General features: G+C 46.6%; 1 protein-coding gene across 12 annotated transcripts in view; it reads left to right on the top strand.

Annotated features, from left to right (window-relative positions):
* The window catches only part of HECTD1 (HECT domain E3 ubiquitin protein ligase 1), a 352,555-nt gene that overhangs the window by 235,768 nt on the left and 91,153 nt on the right, over window positions 1–25,634 (top strand). For 6 of the 12 annotated variants that reach the window (XM_069209073.1, XM_069209082.1, XM_069209078.1 and 3 more), the window contains exons 26-29: window positions 7,171–7,392; window positions 8,141–8,334; window positions 20,593–20,749; window positions 23,398–23,620. In XM_069209073.1, coding sequence (XP_069065174.1) covers window positions 7,171–7,392; window positions 8,141–8,334; window positions 20,593–20,749; window positions 23,398–23,620 — 796 coding nt within the window. The remainder of the gene's footprint in view (window positions 1–7,170; window positions 7,393–8,140; window positions 8,335–20,592; window positions 20,750–23,397; window positions 23,621–25,634) is intronic. The other 6 variants (XM_069209084.1, XM_069209083.1, XM_069209080.1 and 3 more) reach the window with 1 other exon arrangement.

Here is a 25,634-nt window from a genome sequence, read left to right as displayed (position 1 = left end):
AGAAATAACACTGTTTCCACTTTTTAAAGTGAAAAGAATTCCTATTTAAAAATGTACTTACCTGAACGATTTTTCTCTAATGCCTAAACATATGTAATGATACTGGCTATTTTTATAAATTGGTTTGGATCTACTTTTTGAGTTGTCTCACATTTGACTGTTGTGTGTATTTGTGAATGTCTTACACACCTTTGTGTTAAGCATAAGGCTGCTCGACCGCATTGGCTCTAAATAGAACACTTTAGGATTGCATAGCCAGCCCTTTCCACATTACACAATATATCTAGTTATTTGATATACCACATAAAGAGCCAGCTTCCTACAGATGCAACAAAGCACATCAGCTTCCTAGAGAAGAAAACTGTGTTTCTACCTCTGAAAGCCTTTCAGATTCACACAGTGGGGAAAACTGTACTGATACAGACAATACGACAACAATGTTTTACTTCAACAAACAAAAAGGCACAAAGTCATGCACTCTGGGCAAACCAGCCCAAGAGATACAGCACTGGGTAATCCCAAGGAAGATCATCTTACAGACGGTCCTCCTACCGGAGAAAGAGAACACAGAGGCAGGCAGACTGAGCAAACAGTAGAGCAGCTCACATGAATGGGGAATTAAACAAAAATCTCTAGAAAAGTTTTTAGAGTCAGGGGCACACCAAGAATCAATCTAATTGCAATAGCAGAGAACAAAAAATGCTGACTTTTCAGACTTCGGGTTTCAACACCACCAGTCAGAAGGGAATCCCTGTCACTAAACTGGTCAGGGAGATTTGATTATGCCTTTTACAGATTCCCCTGATTTCAGAGGTACTGGAGAAAGCCAAACACCCAAGGACAGACCTCATTGCCCCCACATTGGGCCAAACATTGGTATTCAAATTTACTCGAGCTGCCAAGGGACTAATGATCAGATCAAGGAGGAAGGGGACTTCCTCACCATGCAAAAGGGGAAGGTGTTTCATCCGGAGCCAACAGCACTCAACCTAGCACCTTGGCGTCTGAATATATAGCATTTGGTCACCTACATTTACAACCTAGAACCATGGAAGTATTAAGAGGCAAGAAAGTCTACCACAAAACAATGCTATGCAGTAAAATGGAGACAGTATCTCCACTGGTGCACTAAAAACAAGTCAATGGAGACCATAACAAAATAAGAAACTGTACTTGTATACCTCACTCATCAGCTATGCAGTGGAATATATTATTCATCACTGAAGGTACGTTTGGCGACTCTTGTAACATACACCATAGGAGCCTCATGTAAAAGTATTTTTCACCCCACCAGTGGTAAAAAGATTTCTAGAAGGTTCAAAAATAAGGGCACCGGCTCCTATGTGGAGCCTAAACACAGTATTAGCACAATTGATGACAAAACGATTTGAGCCCATACATAGAGCAGGACTCCGATATATCACAATCAAAACTTCATTTTTAACTGCAATCTAGTCACTACGGAGAGTAAGCAAACTTTAACCTTTAACATTACAGGAACCATACAGAGAAATGCATAAAGACAAAGTGGTTCTCAGAACAAACCCTCCTTTCCTACCCAAGGTAGTGAGCAACTTCCATGTCATACCCTGGATCTAAGGAGAACATTAATGTATTATTTACAAGAAACTAAACAGTTTTGCAAGGAAACCAGTTGTTCATCTCCTTCACCAAAGCGACCAAATTTCCTTATGTTACAAAGGGAAAAGTTGTCCGATGGATTGTGGAAACACCACAGATATGCTACTCTACAGCATAGAAGACTGTCCCTTCTCGCCCTAAAACTCACTCATCAAGGAAAAAGGGCGCAACTCTAGCATTATTAGTAAACGTGCCCATAAACGCAGTCTGTGTAGCAGCGACATGGGCATCTCCAAACACGTTGGTCATGTCCGTTTCATTCTCTTTAGTACTGAACACTTGATGGTAGCTACAAATTGAAGAATGACTTTTAGTTCAAGTCGGGGCAACGGTAACACAACCTGCTTGGAGCATCGAAGGCTTTTGGGCAGTGGTGCAGGTAGATTCTCTACACGTTACAAAAACTGTAAAATTGCTGTACATCATCAACCTGATTTGCACCATGAATCCTCTGGATTGCTGTGCAGTAATTGGCCATCTAGTGGTTGTGTACGGAATCTTCTTGTTAATCATCTATTTCTATTTTCTTTTCTTTTTTCTGCTTTTGGGCATCATCTGCACCCATTTGGCTCTGGCTCTGTGTCCGTCCTCCTATGATGTCAGATGTGTGCCCCTAGTCCTCTGCCAGTGGTTGCCGTCTTTTGATTCTTGTTTTCCACTGTTGGGTCTGACAGCAACAGCCGAAGCTCTACAGAAGCCGAAGGAAGCGCTGAAGGTACTACAACAGATCATCAAACAAAAAAGGAAAACAAAGACCAAAAGATGAGTAACCTTAAACCACTGAAAATCTATCAGAAGTTGACCACAGATCACCAGAGAAGGAAGCTGAAAGCGTACGTCATTGACCACACGTTTGGAGAATGCACGGAAGGGGAGAGAGAACCACCAGGGGGAATGGAAAATACTCCCTTTAGAGTCTGTCCCAAACGTCACTGAAGGTTGCCCAGAAGGGCAACAGCGATGTCTGCAGCCTCTGACAGGGGACCTTGAGACGAAGAAATGCAAAGCTTGTTCCAAAAAACCTGAGAGTAAGTGAGAGGCAGGAACACCAAACAACCATGCATACACAGAGAAAAGGGAGCCCCTCGCTGAAGGGCCTTGGCCTGTTGAGCGAGGAGGACAACAACATCTAGAGGAGGCAAAAGAAGTGTAAGGCTCCGATGCAGACGTGGAAGAGGTACGCAAAATCTAAACAAAAGAGAGGACGAAGGAAGCTGACCCTCAAACATCAGGTAAAGTTGGAAAAAATATCAAAAAAAGGCTTCAAACTTGAAGCGGCACAAGGCTACCTCGTCGACAAAGTACTCTGCCACCAGATGGAAATCAAAGTCTAAAGAACCCCAAGGGACTTAAAGAGATAGACCAATGGCGGTCGCCCCTCGGTGAAATCTCCAATGGCGAAAGGTGGCTGAGAGAAGGAAAAGGCCAGGGAAAGCTCAGTGAAAGAGTTGGACCTGAAGAAAAGGCCCCCTCTCAACACTGAAGAACAGGTCCTCAAAATTGAGAGAGAAAGGCGGCTTGAAGCCAAAATGACTGTGATCCTATAGAAAAAGAAAGATTTTAAGTTTTCTATGAAAGAATTTCAAATTTCCTCAAAATCTCCAGGGGAGAAGTGAGGAGGAACAGCAGCACGGGTAGCTCGATCCACCAGAACCTATAGCTCGCATTATTTGCCTCTGTTGAACAGGCGGTGCCTACAACTCCACTGTAGGGGTTCCTTCTAGGTGTACATTAGGAGACACATCTCTGCTGCAATTAAAGGACAGGATCCTGTACATCTTTCCACCACTATACCTCCTGTCTTGGGTTCTGAAGATAATCAACACAGACCAGACCCAAGTCTCTTCACCATGGACTGGGCATGGAGTGTGGCACCCAGAGCCTGATTATTGTCCTCTAGTCAGGCTTCCATTGTGGGAGAACCTACTTTCTCAGCAGCAGGGTTCTACATCCTCGCCTCACCAACCTACGCCTCCATGTGTGGAGTTTTAGCACTGGCACCTGAATTCCTTTTGATTTGCCAGCAATGTGGTTGATGTTATCCTTACAGTCAGATGCCCTTTCATACAATCGACTTATGCTTAGTACTGGGAAAAATGAGTTGCTTGGTTTGGTGCTCGAACGTCCAAGCACTTACTACCCAATTTTTCTAATGTTATTTTGTCTGTTCTTTCTTTGCCCAGCAAGGCACGGCACTGACCACAATGAAAGGTTATTTATCAGCCCCTTTCACCTATCTCTCTGTACCCGACTAGTCGAAAGGCTTGATAAATGTGCACTCCCCAGCCTGTTTGTTAGGCCACTGTAGGACCTGAATGTGGTTGACATTTCTCATGTGCATATGCCTTACATGTCTGCACAGCTGACTCGATGCTGAAAACCATCTCCCTCATTGTAGTCGCGTCAACAGTTTGAGGTATTGGTGCTCTTTGTAGAACTACTTTACACCACCTTCTCCTCAGACAAACAGATACTGAGGACCATAGCAGCTTTCCTGCAGAAGGACGTGCCTTTCCTATTACCCTGACATACTTTTTTGCCCCATTTCACCCCTAGAAGGTGGAGAGGATCCATTGACTTGACCCTAAGAGGGCTTTGAGCTTTTACCTTGACCGCACAAAAGACAATTATATGGATGATTAGCTCTTTGTGGGATTTGCTAAAAGAAAGGAAGGAAAGACGGGGCCCTGTTTAGGTGGCTAGTCCTCACTATTAAAATCTGCTATGTACTGTCCAAGAAGAATCCTGTTCAGTGCTGCTTGCTAAGTCCACCAGGGCCAAAGCCACTACAGCGACCTAGGCACAATGAGTGTCTTCTCTATACATCTTCCTGGCTGCATCGTGGACGTCACTTCATATGTCCACAAACAATACTGCCTTGACAGCCAGGTCTGTCCGAAAGGTCACTTTCCGCTTTTGGTACTGCAGGACTTTTTGGTTTCAGTCTGTTCCCCAGACCCTCCACCTTTGCTGTGGTGTCCATTCTGAAGGTGAGCAGTCTGCAACTAGAAGTATCCATTAAGGGTTATGGATTCTGAGCTTTGGCGGAAAGCATGCGGACGGCGTGCCAATCCACAACTGTGTAGCATGGGACTGTAGTCCAAAGGCCTCTCCGTACTGGATAAGGATCTCTCATGGCCAAGGTTGCTCAAAAGCGTCTCAGATCACATTGATGAGGACAAAGACAATTGGGTGGGCTCCACTGAGCCCTCCGAGTCCGGGAGCTTGACTTCTAGTTTCTCCTGCCTTTTGTTGTGCCATATAGATAGCCAGAGATCCCTAGATATCTCTGGGCCGTGATTGTGTTGGTGTGAGTTCCCAGTAGGCCGCAAGCTGCTCCTGGCAGTGTGCTGCATCATGCAGCCAGTCTTTGTTCTGAGTGGCCGGGCACCTCGCCCAGTTCAAGACTGCGCTTAGCAAAGAAAAAGCAGCATTATGGTCATTTGTCACCTTCACATTGCCCAGAAGGGTGAATAGGGACGACTGTTGCAGGCAGTGACCCGTAATCGAAGCTTTAAATTTATAACCATCTGACCAGAATACTGCTGTATCAGGGTGTGATGGGACCCTGATGGAGACAGTAGCCCAGAACTGAGTCACACATGCCACCGAAGGAGTGCAGCGCTGCACGTCCTGTTGCAGTATGTTTGTACGTACCCGACAGTGGCATTAATAGGAAGGAGGAGATAAAGAAGCCGGAAAGGGAGTAGAGGGAAGTTGGAACAGAGGATGCAAGAGCCAGCGAGTGACAAGTAAGTCGACAGGAGGAAGAACAGAAGGAGAGTCCCAACCGCATGAAGAAATAAGTCAAATCGAGGCTGAAGCGAAGAGGCCTGGGGATGACCAGCCGGGTGACCAATAACCCACTGGGAGGATGCGATATTCCTCCACGTCCCAGGAGGGTTGTGGCTTCACCAGGTACGTGGCCGCATATGCGGTCGGCATAGGTGGGGTACGGGACAAGGGGACGCTTGAGGGAGGGTAGCTGGGGCACCTATGAGAGTGCATACTCACCAAAGTTGGAACTGGGAGAAAAAAAAAAGGCGGTATCACTAATCCCACCCACAAAAGAAAACAATTGTGCACTGTGGTTGAGGTACACCTCGAACCCCTGCACTTCTAACCCACCACCTTACTATATTACTCAGTAACATACCACAAACCACTTACTGAGAGTTGTGTTGTCTTTCCGTTTGCGGTACCAGGTATATCCACTACTGAATAGTCGAAGACCACCCTGAAGATAAAGGAAGAAAGAAGGGATGAACATCACTTTTTGCTATCATAAACCGACCATATTAAAGCACAAGACCATATATCTATAGACAATTGTGGACGAACCAAAACAAAATGTCCAAAATACCACAATCGCCGTGTTGAGTGCTGTCCACCGCAAAGTGCACATAACTTTCTCGCTACACAGGGCAGTTGTAAGCAAGGTGTAAGAACTTTGCTGTGAAGGCTGCATGCCACAAGCCCCGCGCCTTGTCAATGACTGCCAGTCTATTCAGTAGGACCGGTGTGCAAAATGTTCACTGGAAAAAGTTGAAATGGGTTACTCTGAGACTATAATGGGAGAGTCAGTGTTTCTTGCGTGTAGATTGGCCTCATTACCACCTAAAAAGGTCTCAAGATAGGAATCACCACACTGTCTTGGACAACTTGTTCTGTGCTATAAGTTTGAGAACACAGAAGGAGATAGTTGAAAGAAAATGACTTCTGCACACGGGTTACGTTTACAGGGGTAACGTTTATATATGTGGCTCCACTCTGTTTCTTCCTGGGTGTTAGGGGTCACCACTTAGCCATAGTGCACCACCTACCGACATGAAAGCGCTTTGCTGGAAGAATTCCCTGGATCCAGTCTGACACTTGGGGATGCACTAAATGGGAGCACTACTCAATGTAGGCAAGGGCAGTGGGTCAGCCTACTTGACACACTTCCTTGTGAGTGACATACTGTTGACACTTGTAGAGAAAGAAGCGCTCTTCAGTGCCAGAGTCCTGTTGGCCATTGTGTGTGTTGGTTTTTTACCTGGCCCTTGCTACCACTTGCAGTGCATCACATCCAAAGTGCCCTGCTTACTGACATTTTTTGAACTTGGCTTTAAGCCCATTCCAAAATGGCAGGTCTTGCTTGGGTATGTGCATGCAAGGGTGCTGTCTTTGGATGGGCTGTCAACCCCCATTTCAGACGGGCAGCCACCTTTGAATGTTTTATAAAACTTTATCTTAAAAACACTGAAAGATGGCGACCTGTACGTACTTGTGTGTGCACTCTGGCAGCTACTTTTTAATACTTTTGTGATAAAGCTTTACAAAAATTTGAAGAATACAAATTGGTAAAGACATGTTGGCTTTGTGACTCCTTATGTTGTCGCTTTAAAATGTATGTTAGCACTAAAAGCCCTTGCAAGTTTAATGTTCTGATGGCAGATGCCATTGCTTGGGATTGAGTGCATGAACTTGCAGTAATCTGTAGTGTGTGCTGCTGATCCTAACTGGCCACTGCTTCATTCCTGTCTTCAGCATCTCCTCTAATGGGGGCGCAAAGCTTCCCAAACCTAACAACCACAGGCACCACATCCACAGTGACCATGTCCACTTCCAGTGTGACGAGCAGCAGCAACGTAGCTACGGCCACCACTGGTTTAACTGTTGGCCAGTCCCTCAGCAACACATTAACCACCAGCCTGACCTCCACATCCAGCGAGAGCGATACTGGACAGGAGGCAGAATATTCGCTCTATGGTAAGTGTTGAAAGTATGCTCATGCCCCTAACTTATCCATTTAGATTCCCATCTTGAAAGTCTGTTTTTAAGGTATTCATGTCCACTTACCTGTCCCGCCAGTGGATGTTAACTGTGTATCTTTCCCATAAATTGCCACCAGCCTCTGTTGGAGGTTCCCCATTCCTGTTGACACATTCCCAACATAAACCTGTCCTTCACATCAAACACTAATGTATTGATAGTCTGTGACCCTGTCTATGGTGCAGGGAATTTAATTTAGTAATTATCATATCAAAGGAAAAGAGTTAGTAGGGAAAGGACTGCCTTATCTGTTTGCATGTGTCTGGCTTATGCCCCGGCTATGCTCTTTCCACAGCATGTCTAGGGCTGGATATTTGGAATCATGTAACAAGAATAGTTTTCTCTGTTGGGAAGAATTTCTTGAACTTGCACTGCTCTGGCTGTATCTTTGTTGTAAGGTGCCCTGATCCCTCTCCCACATTTGATTCTTTATCTTCTGCAGTAGTTGCAAGCAAAGGGTTGTGGGAGACATTTCAGCTTATGTTGGATATAGTGGCTCAAGAGCTGTACCCCATAGGGACCAGTGCTGTAAGATCTTCTCTCTCATGGTCACCTGTTACTTCAGTTCTAGTCTTAGAAACATTGAGTAGCTGCTGTGCTCGCTTTCTCAACTAATGCAGTTCTTGCCTTGACTTGATGCCATGCATGCACGCCTATTAAATGTAACATGTTTCCCCAAACCTAGATTTCCTGGACAGCTGCCAAGCTCGCACTCTATTAAACACGACTGTCTCCCCGTGCCTAGATTTCCTAGACAGCTGCCGTGCGAGCACTCTCTTGGCTGAGCTTGATGATGATGAGGATCTGCCCGAGCCTGATGAGGAAGATGATGAGAATGAAGACGACAATCAGGAAGATCAGGAATATGAAGAAGTCATGGTACGTTGAGTATCTGCTTGTCAAATCCTCAGCGTGTGCTCTTGTTAGCCTGCTTACCTCACCTGAGGGACAATACGATGACACAAATTCAATCTTCTTTAACCAAGAGAAAGCATAGCTCAAACTCTGAAGCCCCACTTGAGTATCGTTAAGAGCACTTCATGCAAACTTGCATACCACTCAATGATCAAGTCTGAGGTTTGGTTGCATAAAGTTTTTGGAAATTTTTTAATTTGCACTAAGTTGTTTGGTAAGGTCATTTTTAACATGTGTTTGGTTTGAGAGCATTGTGTATGCTGATGTTTTGTGCAAGTTAGCCGTATGGAGTGTTGGCCTGAATCCTGTTGTAGGAAGTTGGCTCTGTATATACTATTTCAAAGTAAGAAATGGTGTGCACAGAGTGCAAGGGTTCCCCTTAGAGGTAAGATAGTAGCAAAAAGACATAATTCTAATGCTCTATTTTGTGGTAGTGTGGTCGAGCAGTAGGCTTATCAGAGGGTAGTGTTAAACATTTGTTGTACCCACACAGGCAATAAATGAGGAACACACACTCAAAGACTTAACTCCAGGCCAATAGGTTTTTATATAGAAAAATATATTTTCTTAGTTTATTTTAAGAACCACAGGTTCAAGATTTACAAACAATACTTTAAATGAAAGGTATTTCACTCGGGTATCTTAGGAACTTTGAATTATCACAATCGCATGTACAGTTTTGGCAAAAATGGCAATAAGCTATTTTAAAAGTGGACACTTTTAGTGCATAAATCAACAGTTCCCAGGGTAGGTAAGTAAATGTTAAGTACAACACTTACAGGGTCCAAGGTAGCCCACCGTTGGGGGGTTCAAGGCAACCCCAAAGTTACCACACCAGCAGCTCAGGGCCGGTCAGGTGCAGAGGTCAAAGTGGTACCCAAAACACATAGGCTTTAATGGAAATAGGGGTGCCCCGGTTCCAGTCTGCAAGCAGGTAAGTACCCGTGACTTCAGAGGGCAGACCAGGGGGGTTTTGTAGGGCACCGGGGGGGACACAAGCAGGCACAAAAAGTACACCCTCAGCGGCACAGGGGCGGCCGGTTGCGGAGTGCAAACAGGCGTCGGGTTTTCAATAGGAATCAATGGGGAGAGCCGGGGGTCTCTTCAACAATGCAGGCAGGCACAGGGGGGGGGGGCTCCTCGGGGTAGCCACCACCTGGGCTAGGCAGAGGGTTGGCTGGGGGCCGCTCCTGCACTGGAGTTCGGTTCCTTCAGGTCCTGGGGGCTGCGGGTGCAGTGGGTTTCCCAGGCGTCGGGTTCCTTGAAGCAGGCAGTCGCAGTCAGGGGGAGCCTCTGGATTTCCTCTGCAGGCGTCGCTGTGGGGGCTCAGGGGGGTCAACTCTGGCTACTCACGGGCTCACAGTCGCTGGGGAGTCCTCCCTGTAAAGTTTGTTTTCCGCAGGTCGAGCCGGGGGCGTCAGGTGCAGAGTGGAAAGTCTCACGCTTCCGGCGGGAAACGTGTGGTCTTTAAAAGTTGCTTCTTTGTTGCAAAGTTGCAGGTTTGTTGAACAGGGCCGCTGTTCTCAGGAGCTTCTTGGTCCTTTTAGATGCAGGGTAGTCCTCTGAGGCTTCAGAAGTCGCTGGACCCTGTGGGATGCGTCGCTGTTGCAGTTTTTCTCGAAGTGGGGAGACAGGCCGGTAGGGCTGAGGCCAAAGCAGTTGTCGTCTCCGTCTTCTCTGCAGGGCTTCAGGTCAGCAGTCCTTCTTCTTCTTAGGTTGCAGGAATCTATCTTTCTCGGGTCTGGGCACCCCTAAATACTCAACTTAGGGGTGTGTTTAGGTCTGGGAGGGCAGTAGCCAATGGCTACTGGCCCTGAGGATGGCTGCACCCTCTCTGTGCCTCCTCCCTGTGGGGAGGGGGCCCATCCCTAATCCTATTGGGGGAAGCCTCCATCTGCAAGATGGAGGATTTCTAAAAGTAAGAGTCACCTCAGCTCAGGACACCTTAGGGTCTGTCCTGACTGGGGAGTGACTCCTCCTTGTTTTTCTCATTATCTCCTCCAGCCTTGCCGCCAAAAGTGGGGGCAGTGGCCGGAGGGGATGCCCTGTGTCACTGTAACAAAGGGGGTGAGCCTTTGAGGCTCACCGCCAGGTGTTACAGTTCCTGCAGGGGGAGGTGAGAAGCACCTCTACCCAGTACAGGCTTTGTTCCTGGCCACAGAGTGACAAAGGCACTCTCCCCATGTGGCCAGCAACATGTCTGGTGTGTGGCAGGCTGGCAAAAACTAGTCAGCCCACACTGGAAGTCGGGTATGTTTTCAGGGGGCATCTCTAAGGTACCCTCTTGGTGTATTTCACAATAAAATGTACACCGGCATCAGTGTGCATTTATTGTGCTGAGAAGTTTGATACCAAACTTCACAGTTTTCAGTGTAGCCATTATGGTGCTGTAGAGTTCGTGTTTGACAGACTCCCAGACCATATCCTCTTAAGGCTACCCTGCACTTAGTGTCTAAGGTTTTGTTTAGACACTGTAGGGGCATAGTGCCCAGGCACCTATGCCCTCACCTCTGGTATAGTGCACCCTGCCTTAGGGCTGTAAGGCCTGCTAGAGGGGTGACTTACCTATGCCACAGGCAGTGTGAGGTTGGCCTGGCACCCTGAGGGGAGTGCCATGTTGACTTAGTCATTTTCTCCCCACCAGCACACACAAGCTGGCAAGCAGTGTGTCTGTGCTGAGTGAGGGGTCCCTAGGGTGGCATAAGACATGCTGCAGCCCTTAGAGACCTTCCCTGGCATCAGGGCCCTTGGTACCAGGGGTACCAGTTACAGGGACTTACCTGGGTGCCAAGGTTGTGCCAATTATGGAGACAAAGGTACAGTTTAGGGAAAGAACACTGGTTCTGGGGCCTGGTTAGCAGGCCTCAGCACACTTTCAAATCATAACTTGGCATCAGCAAAGGCAAAAAGTCAAGGGGTAACCATGCCAAGGAGGCATTTCCTTACACCTGCGCACTTGGAACGTTGGCCCGACTCCTGCGCACTTGGAACTTTGGCCCGACTCCTGCGCACTTGGAACGTTGGCCCGACTCCTGCGCACTTGGAACGTTGGCCCGACTCCTGCGCACTTGGAACGTTGGCCCGACTCCTGCGCACTTGGAACGTTGGCCCGACTCCTGCGCATTGGTATGTTGTTGGTAAATAACTGCGTCAGGTTGAGTGAATTAGTACTAGATAAACATGTATGTGATACTGGCATACAATACTTTTCCATGCAACTAAGCTGAAAATGTGAAATATTGCCCTGTGTGTGACAGTACCTAGGTTTGTGTCTGTTGTGAATCCATCATTATTAGAGTGGATTGCCCGCACAGCCTGCTGACTTTGACTTCTTTATGTTTATTTCATGGTCATCCGTGACAACCTCAACAAGAGTAGGAGGGAAGACTGCTGGGATGCAAAGACTTTCTTTCCTGTCGCAACTGATAGGCTGCTCATAATAACGTTTTTCTTACTTTCACTCGTTAGCCCTTAAGAGGAAGAGGGACTCATTTTACAAACGGCCAAAGTGACTTCTCAGGATACACTTGGAAGCCTTGATAACCAACAAACCTTCCAAGATTAGTACTTCTATTCAGAAGCCATATGGTCTATACGGTGCTGGTCCACGTATTGTAGAACAATTTAAGAGTCAAATGTGAGGAAGTCAAACAATCAGTGCTGTTTGGAAGAATGTTGTGTATTTGTATAACACACAACTCAGCTGGGGAGTTATCCTGGCACTGGTGTTATTAAACTCAAAGAACTGTTCTGCAGACCCTTGCATCTGGGTGACTTGAAACTGTTTTCATAGAAGGGTGCTTTTATTGCATCTGTTGCTTCAGGTTGTATAGTTACTGAGATTGTCATTCGTTGAACTGTCTTTATGTATTGTCTTTAACAAGAATACGGTTTTATGAAATCACATGGAGCCACTGGTTTGCTGGTCTGTTTTTTTCAAACCCACTTGCATCCGTGTGCACTCACTAGATGTTGTGTGGACAAAATGGCAGCAATCAGAAGCATGTCACCTAGTGTGGCTTTTACATACACTGACGAGTAAAGTGTTATTTAAAACTAGTGTGGCAAAACAATGGGTGTCTTCAGGGACAGAGGTAACTGATGTGTAATGGACACTCCAGTTCATCACTCCAAGATATCTGCAGTGCCTTTATTTAGGAATCTATCCAGAAGTATGCAGGGTGCGAGGGTCCGCAGTTGAGGCAGTTCACATAGAAAAGCATTTTAAGGTTACAACCTCCTCAAACTCAAGCACCTTTAAAGAGTGCTACTACTTTCACTGTTCACAGCATGTTAATCTTTTAACACTTTCCTGCTACAAACTGAAAGCCTTGTTTGTTTCTAACCTAAGGTTGGCAGCATCTCTTTAGAGTAAAGTCACGTGCTGTGCACACCCCAGCTGGTTTGTGTTTGTTTTGGTAAATGAGACGTTCTGCAGCATTGGATCTTCCTTGGATCCACATTCTTGGGTATTCCAGGTTGTCAGGCTGTGGAACTCTTCTCAATTCTACATTTTAAAAAAAAATCCAGTTATCTTTCTAGTTTGACTTGGATTTATGTGAGTGGTAGTAACTTGTAACCTTTGTCCTTTTCACTTTTGACTGAGATTGACTATGCCTGAGGGAGCAAATATTGCTGTTTGTGGCAGAAGAGAAATGTATGTAAAGAACAAGCACATGCTATGTATAGCTGGCTTTGACTCCATCCGTGTCTCAGTAAAAGCTGTATTTGTGTCAGTACTCTGATCTGATTCCAGCTCTTGATCTGATTCCAGCTCTTGATCTGATTCCAGCTCTTGATCTGATTCCAGCTCTTGATCTGATTCCAGCTCTTGATCTGATTCCAGCTCTTGAGCTGATGCATCCAAACTTCCTCTGGCCATCGTTGGCTTCGCTGCAAATCACTGCCTTCCATGAGGCCAAGCTGCAGCTCTTCAGAAACGTTCTAGGTGCATCTATTGCACCATTGGCCATCACAGATTTGTTGGGATTTCCAGTCAGGCTTCTGCTGGCAGATCCTCACCTGATGCCAACCCAATCTGCCATACTCCTGGCACAAGGCCATATTTCATCTTCCTTGTTGCAGGCCCTGCCGGTTGTTGTTTGTTGGCACTACACCAGTTCCAGAAGTTATGGATTCACAACTGAAATCGAAACGGAACTAGAACTAGCTTCAGGTAGGGCACACAATGTCCAAAATGAAACAATCGATGAGGCTGTGGACCATTTACTCCTCCACTCTTTACAGTGCTGCTGATTGATATCATAACCTACAAAACATCACTGATCTGGACAGTTCACCAGAGACTGAAGTGAATATGGCTTATGGGCCCTTTCAGTAGAAGGTGCTTCTTTTGAGTTGTTGGTGCTCAGAGCCACAGAGGTGATGAATTTGCACTTACCTACAGTGGACATTCAGGACAGAATCTTGTAGCCCGCTCACTCTGCTCACGTGCGTTTGACTTTGACTGAGTACCTTTCCGTTGCCTGGTCCACATCTTGCTCACCCCTGCCTGTGAGTGGTCAGATTGCCAGACGGCACAGACCTGCCTCAGATAATACTGTCCTGATGCAGAATCCTTCTCAAGAAAGCCTTCTAGCTCAGGCATCTACGAGCAGAGTCAATCCAAATTATTTTCCCGCTCCTTCTGCAGACCTAGGATTGAAGAAAATATATTATGCGCAAAAGACTGTTTTCTTCAGCTAGCCTTGTGCTCTGATCCTGGAATGCCATTTGTCGCTTTGGTCGCTACACTTAATCTTAGTGGGACGTAGAGAGGGTGATTCTGCCTCCTTAGGCTGAGCACTTCTGAAATTAATTTGCTCTGACAGTAGAAGATGGGCAAGACTTAGCAAAGTGTATTTTCAAGTTCGGCCTCAATACCAAGATGGTATTGCACCTGGCTGTGGGCCTCTGCGTTGCCGGTAAACTCTGTGCTTGGGTGCATACCACGTAGATTTTCTGGGGCATCAGTGCTTGACAAATGGATATGCCTTTGATGGGGTTGATTGTTTGATAAGGTTGATTCTGCTCTCGTCAAGGCTAGAAGAACTCTATCTTGTTCCTTGGGTTGTTTTCACCTGCCTGACAATTCCATTACCAATCTTGAACATTCAGAGGATATTCAACGGGTGTTGCCTGTTGTCAGAGGCAGTCATCTCAAACCGTTCAGTCTTTTTGTGATCTTTGCGGCAGGGGTGATGGTAGGGGAAGAGGTAACCAAAAGCAGCAGTCCCCCACCTTGCCAGGTGCTGCTCATGACACGCCCTTTTAGTTTTACCTCCGTCAGATTTTTGGCGCCAATAGGGGTCGAATCCAGCTCTGACTACCATTGGCACTCCATTATGTCAGACCAGTGGCTTCTCCAAATTGTTAAACAAGGTTCCGCCCTTATCTTTTTGTTTGCTCCTCCAGTATTTGCTAAGGCGTTAGCAGATCACACTCCTACTTTGTCACAAAGTGATTTTGCTTTCCAAGGAAGCAAATGAAACCATACCCACAGCAAAGAGGCTTGGGGATCTAATCCTGGTACTTTCTGGTTCCCAAGAAGGGCAAGCTGCCCGAGACTGATTTTGGATTTTAGAGTCTTGCCTCGTCCTTCAAGAAGGAGCTCAGAATTTTGTCTCTGGTCCCAATTACTGGATGGTATTCTTAGATCTGTAGGATCCATACCTTTTGAGTACTGATCAAGCAGGTTCCCAGGAAAGTATCTCTGGTTTGTGGGACCAGACCACTTCCAGTCACTATTGTGCATTTCGGCCTGACATCGGTGACCCATTTTCACAGGTAGAGGATTCACATTTTGCTTACCTTGGCAGCTGGCTTTCTCCCCTCAACTATTCTCAGACTATCTTCAGACTTCTTTGTCATTACGGTGTACTCTAGGATTTTTCTTTCAGCAAGTCCAAATCGCAGGGGGTGGTGCTGGCCGAGCACCAAGAAGGCTGAGGGATTGTGTGGCTTCTATGACTACCTTGATAAACCAACAGTAATCATCCATACAGCCTGTCATTGATCAAAGACAAATGCACATAACGTCTTAGTTCTGATTGCACAGTTTGAACCCAGCTGCAGCCTGTGACGAGATCCACCAGAAAAGCAGAAAGAGCCTTAGCTAGCACACCCTGGAAAGGCTTGGAACTGTGAGGCCGGGGCAGGCAGTCGCCCATGGAGCAGTTTGCCAACATTGCACTCCTCCAGAGAGGACATTGAGTACCGATTGGCACCCACAGATATGAACTGGCAGCTCGGCCCTGCTCAGCAGAGGTAGGATGCAGCAGTCAAAGCTCCAGCAGATAGGCCAGGGTGCCGTGGCCTCCCTGGGACACCACAGCTGTGCTGTCTATATAATCAAAAAATCACTTGGCCTCTCACTGCCTTCATCATTCCTTTCTGTGGAGTGGGACCAACCCCGCTTATCTCCTGGGACAAATCCCGAGAGCCGACATAAGAAGGGGTAATGGTGATGGCAAATGTGGAACTGTGCTTTTGGGCTTCACAACTCCATGGTCCTAAACGACTGGCTTACCTGTGAGTGGAGCAATCCATCCTGTGGAGCGGAACTGGCCTTAAAGGGCCTAGGCAATATGATGCACTTCCTTTATGCCACCCCCATCCTGGCTCGCCTTCCAGACTGTACAAGGGAGGTGTTCCTCTGCTGGTTGGCAACACTGATTACGGGATGGAATAGGAAGCTAACAACAACAAATCGGAGTATGGAGTGGTCGCTGCTTGAGCCACACTTGACAGCTGCAGGACGTTGACCAGTGGGGCAAGATTGGGATTACGACCCTTGAGGATGTATGAATGGGATCCCATATGAAATCTTCTGCTGAATTACAGGCAGAATATAAACTTGCATGTACTCAATTCCACAAATACTTAGATTGAGCACGCATTGATGTCATTGATCAGTGTTTTCTGATCTACCAGTTACAACCCAGGGAAGGCCCAACTGATGATGGGTGGTCTTAGCCAGGGAGGTTACCTAAGATCTATCCTTCACTCATAAAAAAAAAAAATGCTGCATATAGGTTTGCACCCCTGAAGTGGGAGGGTTGGCCCTCCAGATCACCTTTACTGGAGGGAACCACGCCTAGACCCTCGAAGTTGCAATAGCCTCCAGACAGTGGCTGATTCAGCTACGCTACTTACAGATCACCTGGCTTTCACCACACCGCCTGTGGCACGTGTTAGGCTCCCTGAGCCCAGGTGTTTCAGGTGCGCCAACCCTGTGTGCAAACTCTTTTCAGATGACATGGCAATGCCAAGACAAAGCGGAAACTGGAGCTTTATAGCCAAAACCCTCTTTGGATTTCTTGGCAGACAAATCAACCTCACCCAAGGGTGGCATTATTGGTGTTGCTGATGGACATGTAGGGTAAGAGAGGGGAATGTACACTGGTGGGGTTGGCTACGATGCTTGCCAGGAGAGAGACTGCATTCGGGCTGAAGAGCCACCAATCCACTCAGTGGCTGAATGTCAGGCAGCAATGGACAGGGGTTCTCTCTCAAAAGGAAGAGGCCATTTATGAGGCCAGAGAATTCTCTGTGAAACATGCCAGTATTTGGGGCAGATGGTGGAAATTCTTTGGGTTCATGAAGATTTCTAGAAATGGCTGTTGATAGATGGGAGCTGGGAGCAGGGATTGCTTCTGGTGGGTGGTGAAAGGTAAGTGGAGGGGTGGGGAGGGTTGCTGCCTGACAAAGTTCTTGTGTATTGTTATGACCAAAACCAATACAAAGTTGATTGTAAAAATAAAATAAAAAGGACTTGGCCTGCACCACTGCTCTGGCCCTGAGGTAGATGGACAGGGATGCAATGGCCGTCGCAGGCAGAGCGGAAACTGAACTGCTTGGTGCAGGTGCGAAGTGCCCTGGTGAAGACAAACCAGATGCCACGTCGGAGGGACAATTGACCTGGAGATAGTAAATTGCAAAACGCTCTGTAGGAAGTTGGCTCTGTATGCACTATTTCAAAGTAAGGAATAGTATGCACAGAGTCCAAGGGTTCCCCTTAGAGGTAAGATAGTGGCAAAAAGAGATAATACTAATGCTCTATTTTGTGGTAGTGTGGTCGAGCAGTAGGCTTATCAAAGGAGTAGTGTTAAGCATTTGTTGTACATACACAGGCAATAAATGAGGAACACACACTCAGAGACAAATCCAGCCAATAGGTTTTGTTATAGAAAAATATATTTTCTTAGTTTATTTTAAGAACCACAGGTTCAAATTCTACATGTAATATCTCATTTGAAAGGTATTGCAGGTAAATACTTTAGGAACTTTGAATCATTACATTAGCATGTATACTTTTTACATAAAACACAATAAGCTGTTTTAAAAGTGAACAATTTTCACAGTTCCTGGGGGAGGTAAGTTTTTGTTAGTTTTGTCAGGTAAGTAAATCACTTACAAGTCTCAGGTTTGGGTCCAAGGTAGCCCACCGTTGGGGGTTCAGAGCAACCCCAAAGTTACCACACCAGCAGCTCAGGGCCGGTCAGGTGCAGAGGTCAAAGAGGTGCCCAAAACGCATAGGCTGCAATGGAGAGAAGGGGGTGCCCCGGTTCCGGTCTGCCAGCAGGTAAGTACCCGCGTCTTCGGAGGGCAGACCAGGGGGGTTTTTGTAGGGCACCGGGGGGGGACACAAGTTCACACAAAAAATACACCCTCAGCGGCACTGGGGCGGCCGGGTGCAGTGTAGAAACAAGCGTCGGGTTTTCAATGTAAGTCAATGAGAGATCAAGGGATCCCTTCAGCGTCGCAGGCAGGCAAGGGGGGGGGGGGCTCCTTGGGGTAGCCACCACCTGGACAAGGGAGAGGGCCTCCTGGGGGTCACTCCTGCACAGGAGTTCCGTTCCTTTAGGTGCTGGGGGCTGCGGGTGCAGGGTCTTTTCCAGCCGTCGGGAAATGGAGTTCAGGCAGTCGCGGTCAGGGGGAGCCTCGGGATTCCCTCTGCAGGCGTCGCTGTGGGGGCTCAGGGGGGACAACTTTGGTTACTCACGGTCTCGGAGTCGCCGGAGGGTCCTCCCTGAGGTTAGTTCTCCACCAGTCGAGTCGGGGTCGCCGGGTGCAGTGTTGCAAGTCTCACGCTTCTTGCGGGGAGTTGCAGGGGTCTTTAAATCTGCTCCTTGAAACAAAGTTGCAGTTCTTTTGGAGCAGTGCCGCTGTCCTCGGGAGTTTCTTGTCTTTCTTGAAGCAGGGCAGTCCTCAGAGGATTCAGAGGTCGCTGGTCCCTTGGAAAGCGTCGCTGGAGCAGGTTTCTTTGGGAGGCAGGAGACAGGCCGGTAAGTCTGGGGCCAAAGCAGTTGGTGTCTTCTGGTCTTCCTCTGCAGGGGTTTTTCAGCTCAGCAGTCCTCTTCTTGTAGTTTCAGGAATCTAAATTCTTAGGTTCAGGGAAGCCCTTAAATACTAAATTTAAGGGAGTGTTTAGGTCTGGGGGGTTAGTAGCCAATGGCTACTAGCCCTGAGGGTGGGTACACCCTTTTTGAGCCTCCTCCCAAGGGGAGGGGGGCACATCCCTAATCCTATTGGGGGAATCCTCCATCTGCAAGATGGAGGATTTCTAAAAGTCAGAGTCACCTCAGCTCAGGACACCTTAGGGGCTGTCCTGACTGGCCAGTGACTCCTCCTTGTTTTTCTCATTATCTCTCCTGGACTTGCCGCCAAAAGTGGGGGCTGGGTCCAGGGGGCGGGCATCTCCACTAGCTGGAGTGCCCTGGGGCATTGTAACACGAAGCTTGAGCCTTTGAAGCTCACTGCTAGGTGTTACAGTTCCTGCAGGGGGGAGGTGTGAAGCACCTCCACCCAGAGCAGGCTTTGTTTCTGTCCTCAGAGCACAAAGGCTCTCACTGCATGAGGTCAGACACTCGTCTCTCAGCAGCAGGCTGGCACAGACCAGTCAGTCCTGCACTGAACAATTGGGTAAAATACAGGGGGTATCTCTAAGATGCCCTCTGTGTGCATTTTTTAATAAATCCAACACTGGCATCAGTGTGGGTTTATTATTCTGAGAAGTTTGATACCAAACTTCCCAGTATTCAGTGTAGCCATTATGGAGCTGTGGAGTTCGTTTTTGACAGACTCCGAGACCATATACTCTTATGGCCTACCCTGCACTTACAATGTCTAAGGTTTTGCTTAGACACTTTGGGGGCATAGTGCTCGTGCACTGGTGCCCTCACCTATGGTATAGTGCACCCTGCCTTAGGGCTGTAAGGCCTACTAGAGGGGTGACTTATCTATACTGCATAGGCAGTGTGAGGTTGGCATGGCACCCTGAGGGGAGTGTCATGTCGACTTACTCGTTTTGTTCTCATCAGCACACACAAGCTGGCAAGCAGTGTGTCTGTGCTGAGTGAGGGGTCCCCAGGGTGGCATAAGATATGCTGCAGCCCTTAGAGACCTTCCCTGGCATCAGGGCCCTTGGTACCAGGGGTACCAGTTACAAGGGACTTACCTGGATGCCAGGGTGTACCAATTGTGGAATCAAAAGTACATTTTAGGTGAAAGAACACTGGTGCTGGGGCCTGGTTAGCAGGGTCCCAGCACACTTCTCAGTCAAGTCAGCATCAGGCAAAAAGTGGGGGGTAACTGCAACAGGGAGCCATTTCTTTACACGCTCCCATGCCAGTGATGAGATTAAGAGATGTTTTTAATATAAACATTTCACAACATATTCTGCTCTTTCAAGTGACCTGACCATCCTTCCTCCCCATGTGGCGGGAAGATATGAAGGCCCAGATGATTTCAAGTAAATGCTAAAGAGATCTTTTCATGATTCCAGTTTAAAAGAATTGACTTGGATGTGCTGGACCTCAACCTACTGTTAGATTGCAGAAACTGCCACAAATCGATGCTCATAGAGGGATTTTTCAGGTTGTTTTTTTTCAAACCAACGACTAAATGCTAGAGTAATGCACTTCATTAAAACCTAACAACCCTCAGTCAGTAATCTCGAGTTACAAGAATGGTACTTTTACCTATTCAGCTGGTTAAGCGCATCCATTTTTGATGTGTGTAGTGCTTTACGTGTCTTTGTGCTTGCGTAAAGAGGTTTGCAGTTGTTAGTATAAGAATGTGCACAGCACTTTATGAAAAGAGCTGTTCAGGCTTTTTGTAAGAAGATGTGCAATGCAAAATGGCCCTGCAATTTGCTTGTATTGTTAGTGACGTGTGGAGATCCTTCTGTACATACAGTTAAGTTACTTTTTTAATTGGCAGGAGGAAGAGGAGTATGAGACAAAGGGTGGGCGTCGCAGGACTTGGGATGACGACTACGTGCTGAAACGCCAGTTCTCTGCTTTGGTTCCAGCCTTCGACCCCAGACCTGGTCGGACTAATGTTCAGCAGACAACAGACCTCGAAATTCCCTCCCCAGGTAAGCATTCGAAACTGAACTCCCCCTTCTGGCCTGGTTTTATCTGACAGTAACTGAATCATTTAACCCGTGTTTTATAAAATATATCTCAGTCACTTCTCTTTTCTCAGTCTGTTATTTACCAGATTCCTAGCCAGGAATTGCTTTGAAGCAGTGCAGGTCACGGTTTCAGTCAGACGTTCTAGCATGCCTTGAAAAGCTGTTACTTCTCTTTCCTGTGTGTCTTCCTTTGTTTTGAACGAGTGAATGTAACAGTCGAGTAGAGGTGCTTTACATTAAAACACAAACATTAGACATCACACTTGTGAAACAATTACTCCAAGTGAACCTCCATCCCTAGTCAAGGGTGTGTAGGTTTGATTCTTGTTAAACCTGCACAGAGCCTTATAACTGGGGTCTTAGCATTCCCTAAAGTGCATCTGGCAGGTTGGTGTACTGTATGACATGTACTTTTCGGGGAGGTGGATGCAAGATGAAGCATGCCCATTTAGGATCCTGAGAGTCCGCAAAACATGGTGGTTTCCCTGGAGGTTCCCTTCATCCTTAGTGGATGTAATAAACTGTTTACCCTTTATTCTGTCCCATATTCAAGTACGTTAGTTCTCTTGGGCTGCAAGGATTCAAATCTCTCCCTTGAAGGTGGGTTTAATCGACATCTAGCCTTCAATCAGTAATTAGCACATTTTCATGAACTCAAGCTTGGCATATACCAACCTGAACTCTATATTCACAGTTTAATATTTTTGACAAATATTAAAATCTTGTTTGTGTAACTGCAACATGTAGGGCACAGTGGTGATTGTGCCCTGCATCTGAAAGCTACAAAGCTGTTCTGATGCCTGGACCTTCTCAAGGTTTCTTTGACGGCAAGCTACTTGTCAGTATCCCTCGGGGCAGATAAGTTCAGCAGGTGCCATCTTGTGTACCACGACTGGCATCTGTTAAGAGTTTCCAGGAGACACGGTCTACCTCTGGTGTGCATCTCAGCCTCTGCTGCTCATCCTGTGGGTCCTGAAAGAAGTCACAAAGTACGTAAGCACAGCCGATTCTGGTGGCCCCTGATTGGGTCATGAGTGGCTGTACTTGGAGGTGCTGACCTGCAGCATCTTCCTTCTTGCTCTTCACAAGGATATGTTTTCTCAGCATTAAAGCAGGATGTTCCCAAACCTTCACAGTTGACATCTCCATGTGTGGCGTTTGAGTGGAACCAGTTGACATGGCCTGATCTTCTGTCGGCGGTGATGGATGTAATTTTGGCTGCTTGCTGTCCTTCTACCAAACATACTTCCTCAGGCCATGTTCATTACCTGATGCAAGGAAAAGCAGGTTGACCCTCGGAAAGCTAAGTGCCTGGTCTCCTTTTGTTCATAATACCTTTGGCTGAGCAATGCCTTTCTCTAATCTGTTAAAGGTTATTTGAGCCCGTAAGCCAACCTGGGATAAATGTGCAGTTTATTTACATGTAAACTTTTCACAGCAGAGAAAAGGCTACAACAAAATATGCAGTGAAATAGAATTTTTTTAATTCTGTGTTCTGTTCTGTGTGGCTGTTTGTTGTCCAAGACCTGTTGTCTTCTATAACATAGATGATGGTCTTTAGCACTACTCCTCTTGCTCATGATTGGGTGGCTGTATTATCGGACAGTTTCCGGCTCATTCAATGGCTTTCCTTCGCTGTTCTTGTTTTTGTCTTGTTCCTGGAGCACAGCGGTGTGGTCATTTTAATTGGGTGACTCGTAGCCATTCATTGCTGGTGTGAGGGAAATATTTTCTCAGTGCCTTTCAGCACTTCATGGGAGCTTCCTGTTGGGTAGGTTTTCCATGCCTCTGAGACAGACCTCCAGGCAGACCAGTTTGGGCAGTCATTTGTGCGTTGCTGATTGACTAAAACATAACCCAAACATCTGTTTCAGCTGCAGGGAAAGCCTAGTCTGACAGAGGAATGTGCTGGAAATGTCCCACACTTGGCATGTATGACATGTTCTGGGCAGTGGTACAGGTATGTGTTAGACGGTATGTCTAACATGGCTATAGCCAGCTTCGCAAATAAAGAACCCTCTTGCTCAGCAAAGGAACTAAATGGACCTCAATAGTCATATGTAAACTGATGAATATTCAGAACAGATGGAGTACCTCTAGTGAGCTTCCATAATTGTTAGGCCCACTAGAGTTACAGCACTGGGCTGCCAAAGTGTTTCAGAGCATGACGGCACAGTTTTAATAAGCCATACAGCAGGCTTGCATCCCAGTACAGGCCCACTGATTTCAACATAGCCTCCTAAAAGACTAGGAACCATATACACTTCCCCTGGTGGATTGCTATACCGCCACACTGTCCCTTTAAGATAGCACAAATCATCACTCTTGGGAGGCAGTCATTCTTGTTCTAAACAAGAATGAAGAATCCCCTAAAATAGTTGCAGACACAGCTGGAAAATTGAGTTTGCTAGAGCTAGGACCCAGTCTTAGCTCTACCCAGAATTCCTTAATGCTGCCGAGGTGGAGATGAAGTGGGCTTGTGGGAGCAGAGGAAAAGGGGGATTAAAGCTTTTGAAGGTGGTAGGCCAGCCACCTCCTCACACCCCGAATTATGTTCTTAAATCATCTGCCTCATGGCTACTGATGTTTTTGCCTTTCTCGTTTTACAGGAACTCCTCACTCCGAGCTGCTAGAGGAAGTTGAGTGCTCCCCTCCACCACGGCTTGCACTCATCCTGAAGGTGACCGGCCTTGGTACGACAAGGGAAGTCGAGCTGCCACTCAGCAACTTTAGGTCCACAATCTTCTTCTATGTGCAGAGGTTACTACAGGTGTCTGGCAATGGCACTGTAAAGCCAGACAAACTACGGCGCATCTGGGAGCCCACCTACACGTAAGTCTGTGACTGTTTGAGATTAAAATCATTGAATTGATGGGGAGGAACAGTCTATTTTTAAGAGTGAATGCATATAACGCTGTAAGGAATCTCCTTCTGACTGCAAAAAGGGCTTCACATATCTCAGACTGAAAGGAAACTCCATCAGAATTGGTGAAGAGGAGATCTATCAAGCTGTAGGGAAATACCCTATTAGGCAGGGTGTATTGGGATCCAGGTTCCTATTTAAAGAAATAAAACTGGCTGGCAAAAGTTACAAGATGTAGAAAAATCAGAGTGATCCACAAGTCCAAAGCCTTAATGGATGTTACCAAATATGGTTAAGAGTTACCGAAAGTAAGAGATGGCCTAACAACCTGTATCAAATCCGTAGCAGATACCAACCCCCAGACTGCCCTCTAACAGTTCCCCTAACTTATCCACAGCACCCCAAAAGTGTGCTGAGGGATCAAAACGAATCTATTGGTAGTTGATACCAGCATAATCCCACAATGGTTATGCCCACCATCATAGATTATTTATGTCTGCCTTGGGTAAAGAGGTGCATAGATAGAACTCCTTACCATTTCCTGGGTAACTGTGTGGAGAAAATAAGAAAGCGCTCAAGAGACGTCATCACTCTACAGTAGAGAGGGACCTTTCACTATTTGTTTGGGAGGGTGAAGATTCGATGTAGTCAGAGATTGGTATCTGGTCAATGTGGATCCTTGGGTTTCCTCATCACCATTTTAGAGTGTGAGCCACTGGACATTTGCCCTAACGAACAAGCATCCAGTCTGTATGTTCTGCCTTCCAGGAAAGCATAACCCACAGGGCTGCTTGGACTCAAAACCCTTGTCCACAGAGATAAAGCTCTTTAAGCACATTGGGCAGCTGCAGACATGACAGGGCTGTCTGAGCTAGAGAAGCGAAAGAGGAGTTATTTTGATGTGGAAGATGAGTTCCTCAGATGACAGTCACGTCTGAGGAAGCACAAGGGAATACTGAGACATCGAAGAGTTTTCACCATCAGCACAGTGGCAGCAGCACCTACCAAAAACCTTTTTTCAAGACTGAGGATCTACCTCAATTTTCTCAGTGGCTCACTTGCAGCACCCTTTCCTCACTCCTAGACGCACAGCACCTGTAGATTTGAGGATAACGGATGTCTCAGTCAACTAAAAGTCCATTACCAGAGACAAGTAGACTCTAAATGTTATTATAAGACATGACTATTTCATAGGATTTGTACAGAAACCTCCAACAAAGCCATCAAAATTCCAGGGAACAAAGAGAAACAATGACAAACCCCACAAGAACTGCTGCAGAAAGATGCTATAGAAATAGTTATTCTTATAGAAAGAAGCACAGATGTGTTCTGTTCATTTTCTAGTTGCAAAACTTAAGTATGCCGCCTATTCTAGAGCTAAGATTTGTTAACTGGTATTTTATAAAACGCAGTTCCAAATGGCAACCTATTAAGTTATTCTATTGTTGAACAAGGAAGACTATCTGGCAACCTAAGATTTCAAAAATGCCTATTTCCACATCCCTGGACACCCCACCCACAGACTGTATCTAAGATTTGTGATGGTGAAGGAAAATGCCCTTTTTTGACATATTCACCCCCACTTTTTGCCTGGTATTTGATGCAATTTTGTCAAAGTGCACGGTGTTCCTGCTATCCAGGTCCCCAGTGTCAGGTCTCTTTCCTTAATCTGTACAATTGTTCTCTCCATTGGCGATATTATTGGTACTACTGCAAGTCCTTAGTAAATGGTACTCCAGGTAGCATGGGTGCCAAAGAGTCCCTGAAGGATGCTGCCTGTATTGTACCACCTTAAGAGACCCCTCACCTAGCTCATGCATGTCTTGGTGCAGACCAAAGTGAAAACACATGGCACACAGCCTGTGTGCTATGCCCACTGACACTGCATGCAATATATGTAAGTCACACCTACAGCAGGCCTTACAGCCCTAAGGCAGGGTGCATTATATTAAATGTGCCCCTGCTATGTCTTTGTCGATTCTT

Source organism: Pleurodeles waltl, chromosome 9 (genome assembly GCF_031143425.1).
Source record: "Pleurodeles waltl isolate 20211129_DDA chromosome 9, aPleWal1.hap1.20221129, whole genome shotgun sequence".
In the NCBI taxonomy this organism is placed as follows: Eukaryota; Metazoa; Chordata; class Amphibia; order Caudata; family Salamandridae; genus Pleurodeles; species Pleurodeles waltl.
Note: the sequence above shows the minus strand (reverse complement) of the source record. Positions and strands in the feature narration are given on the sequence as shown.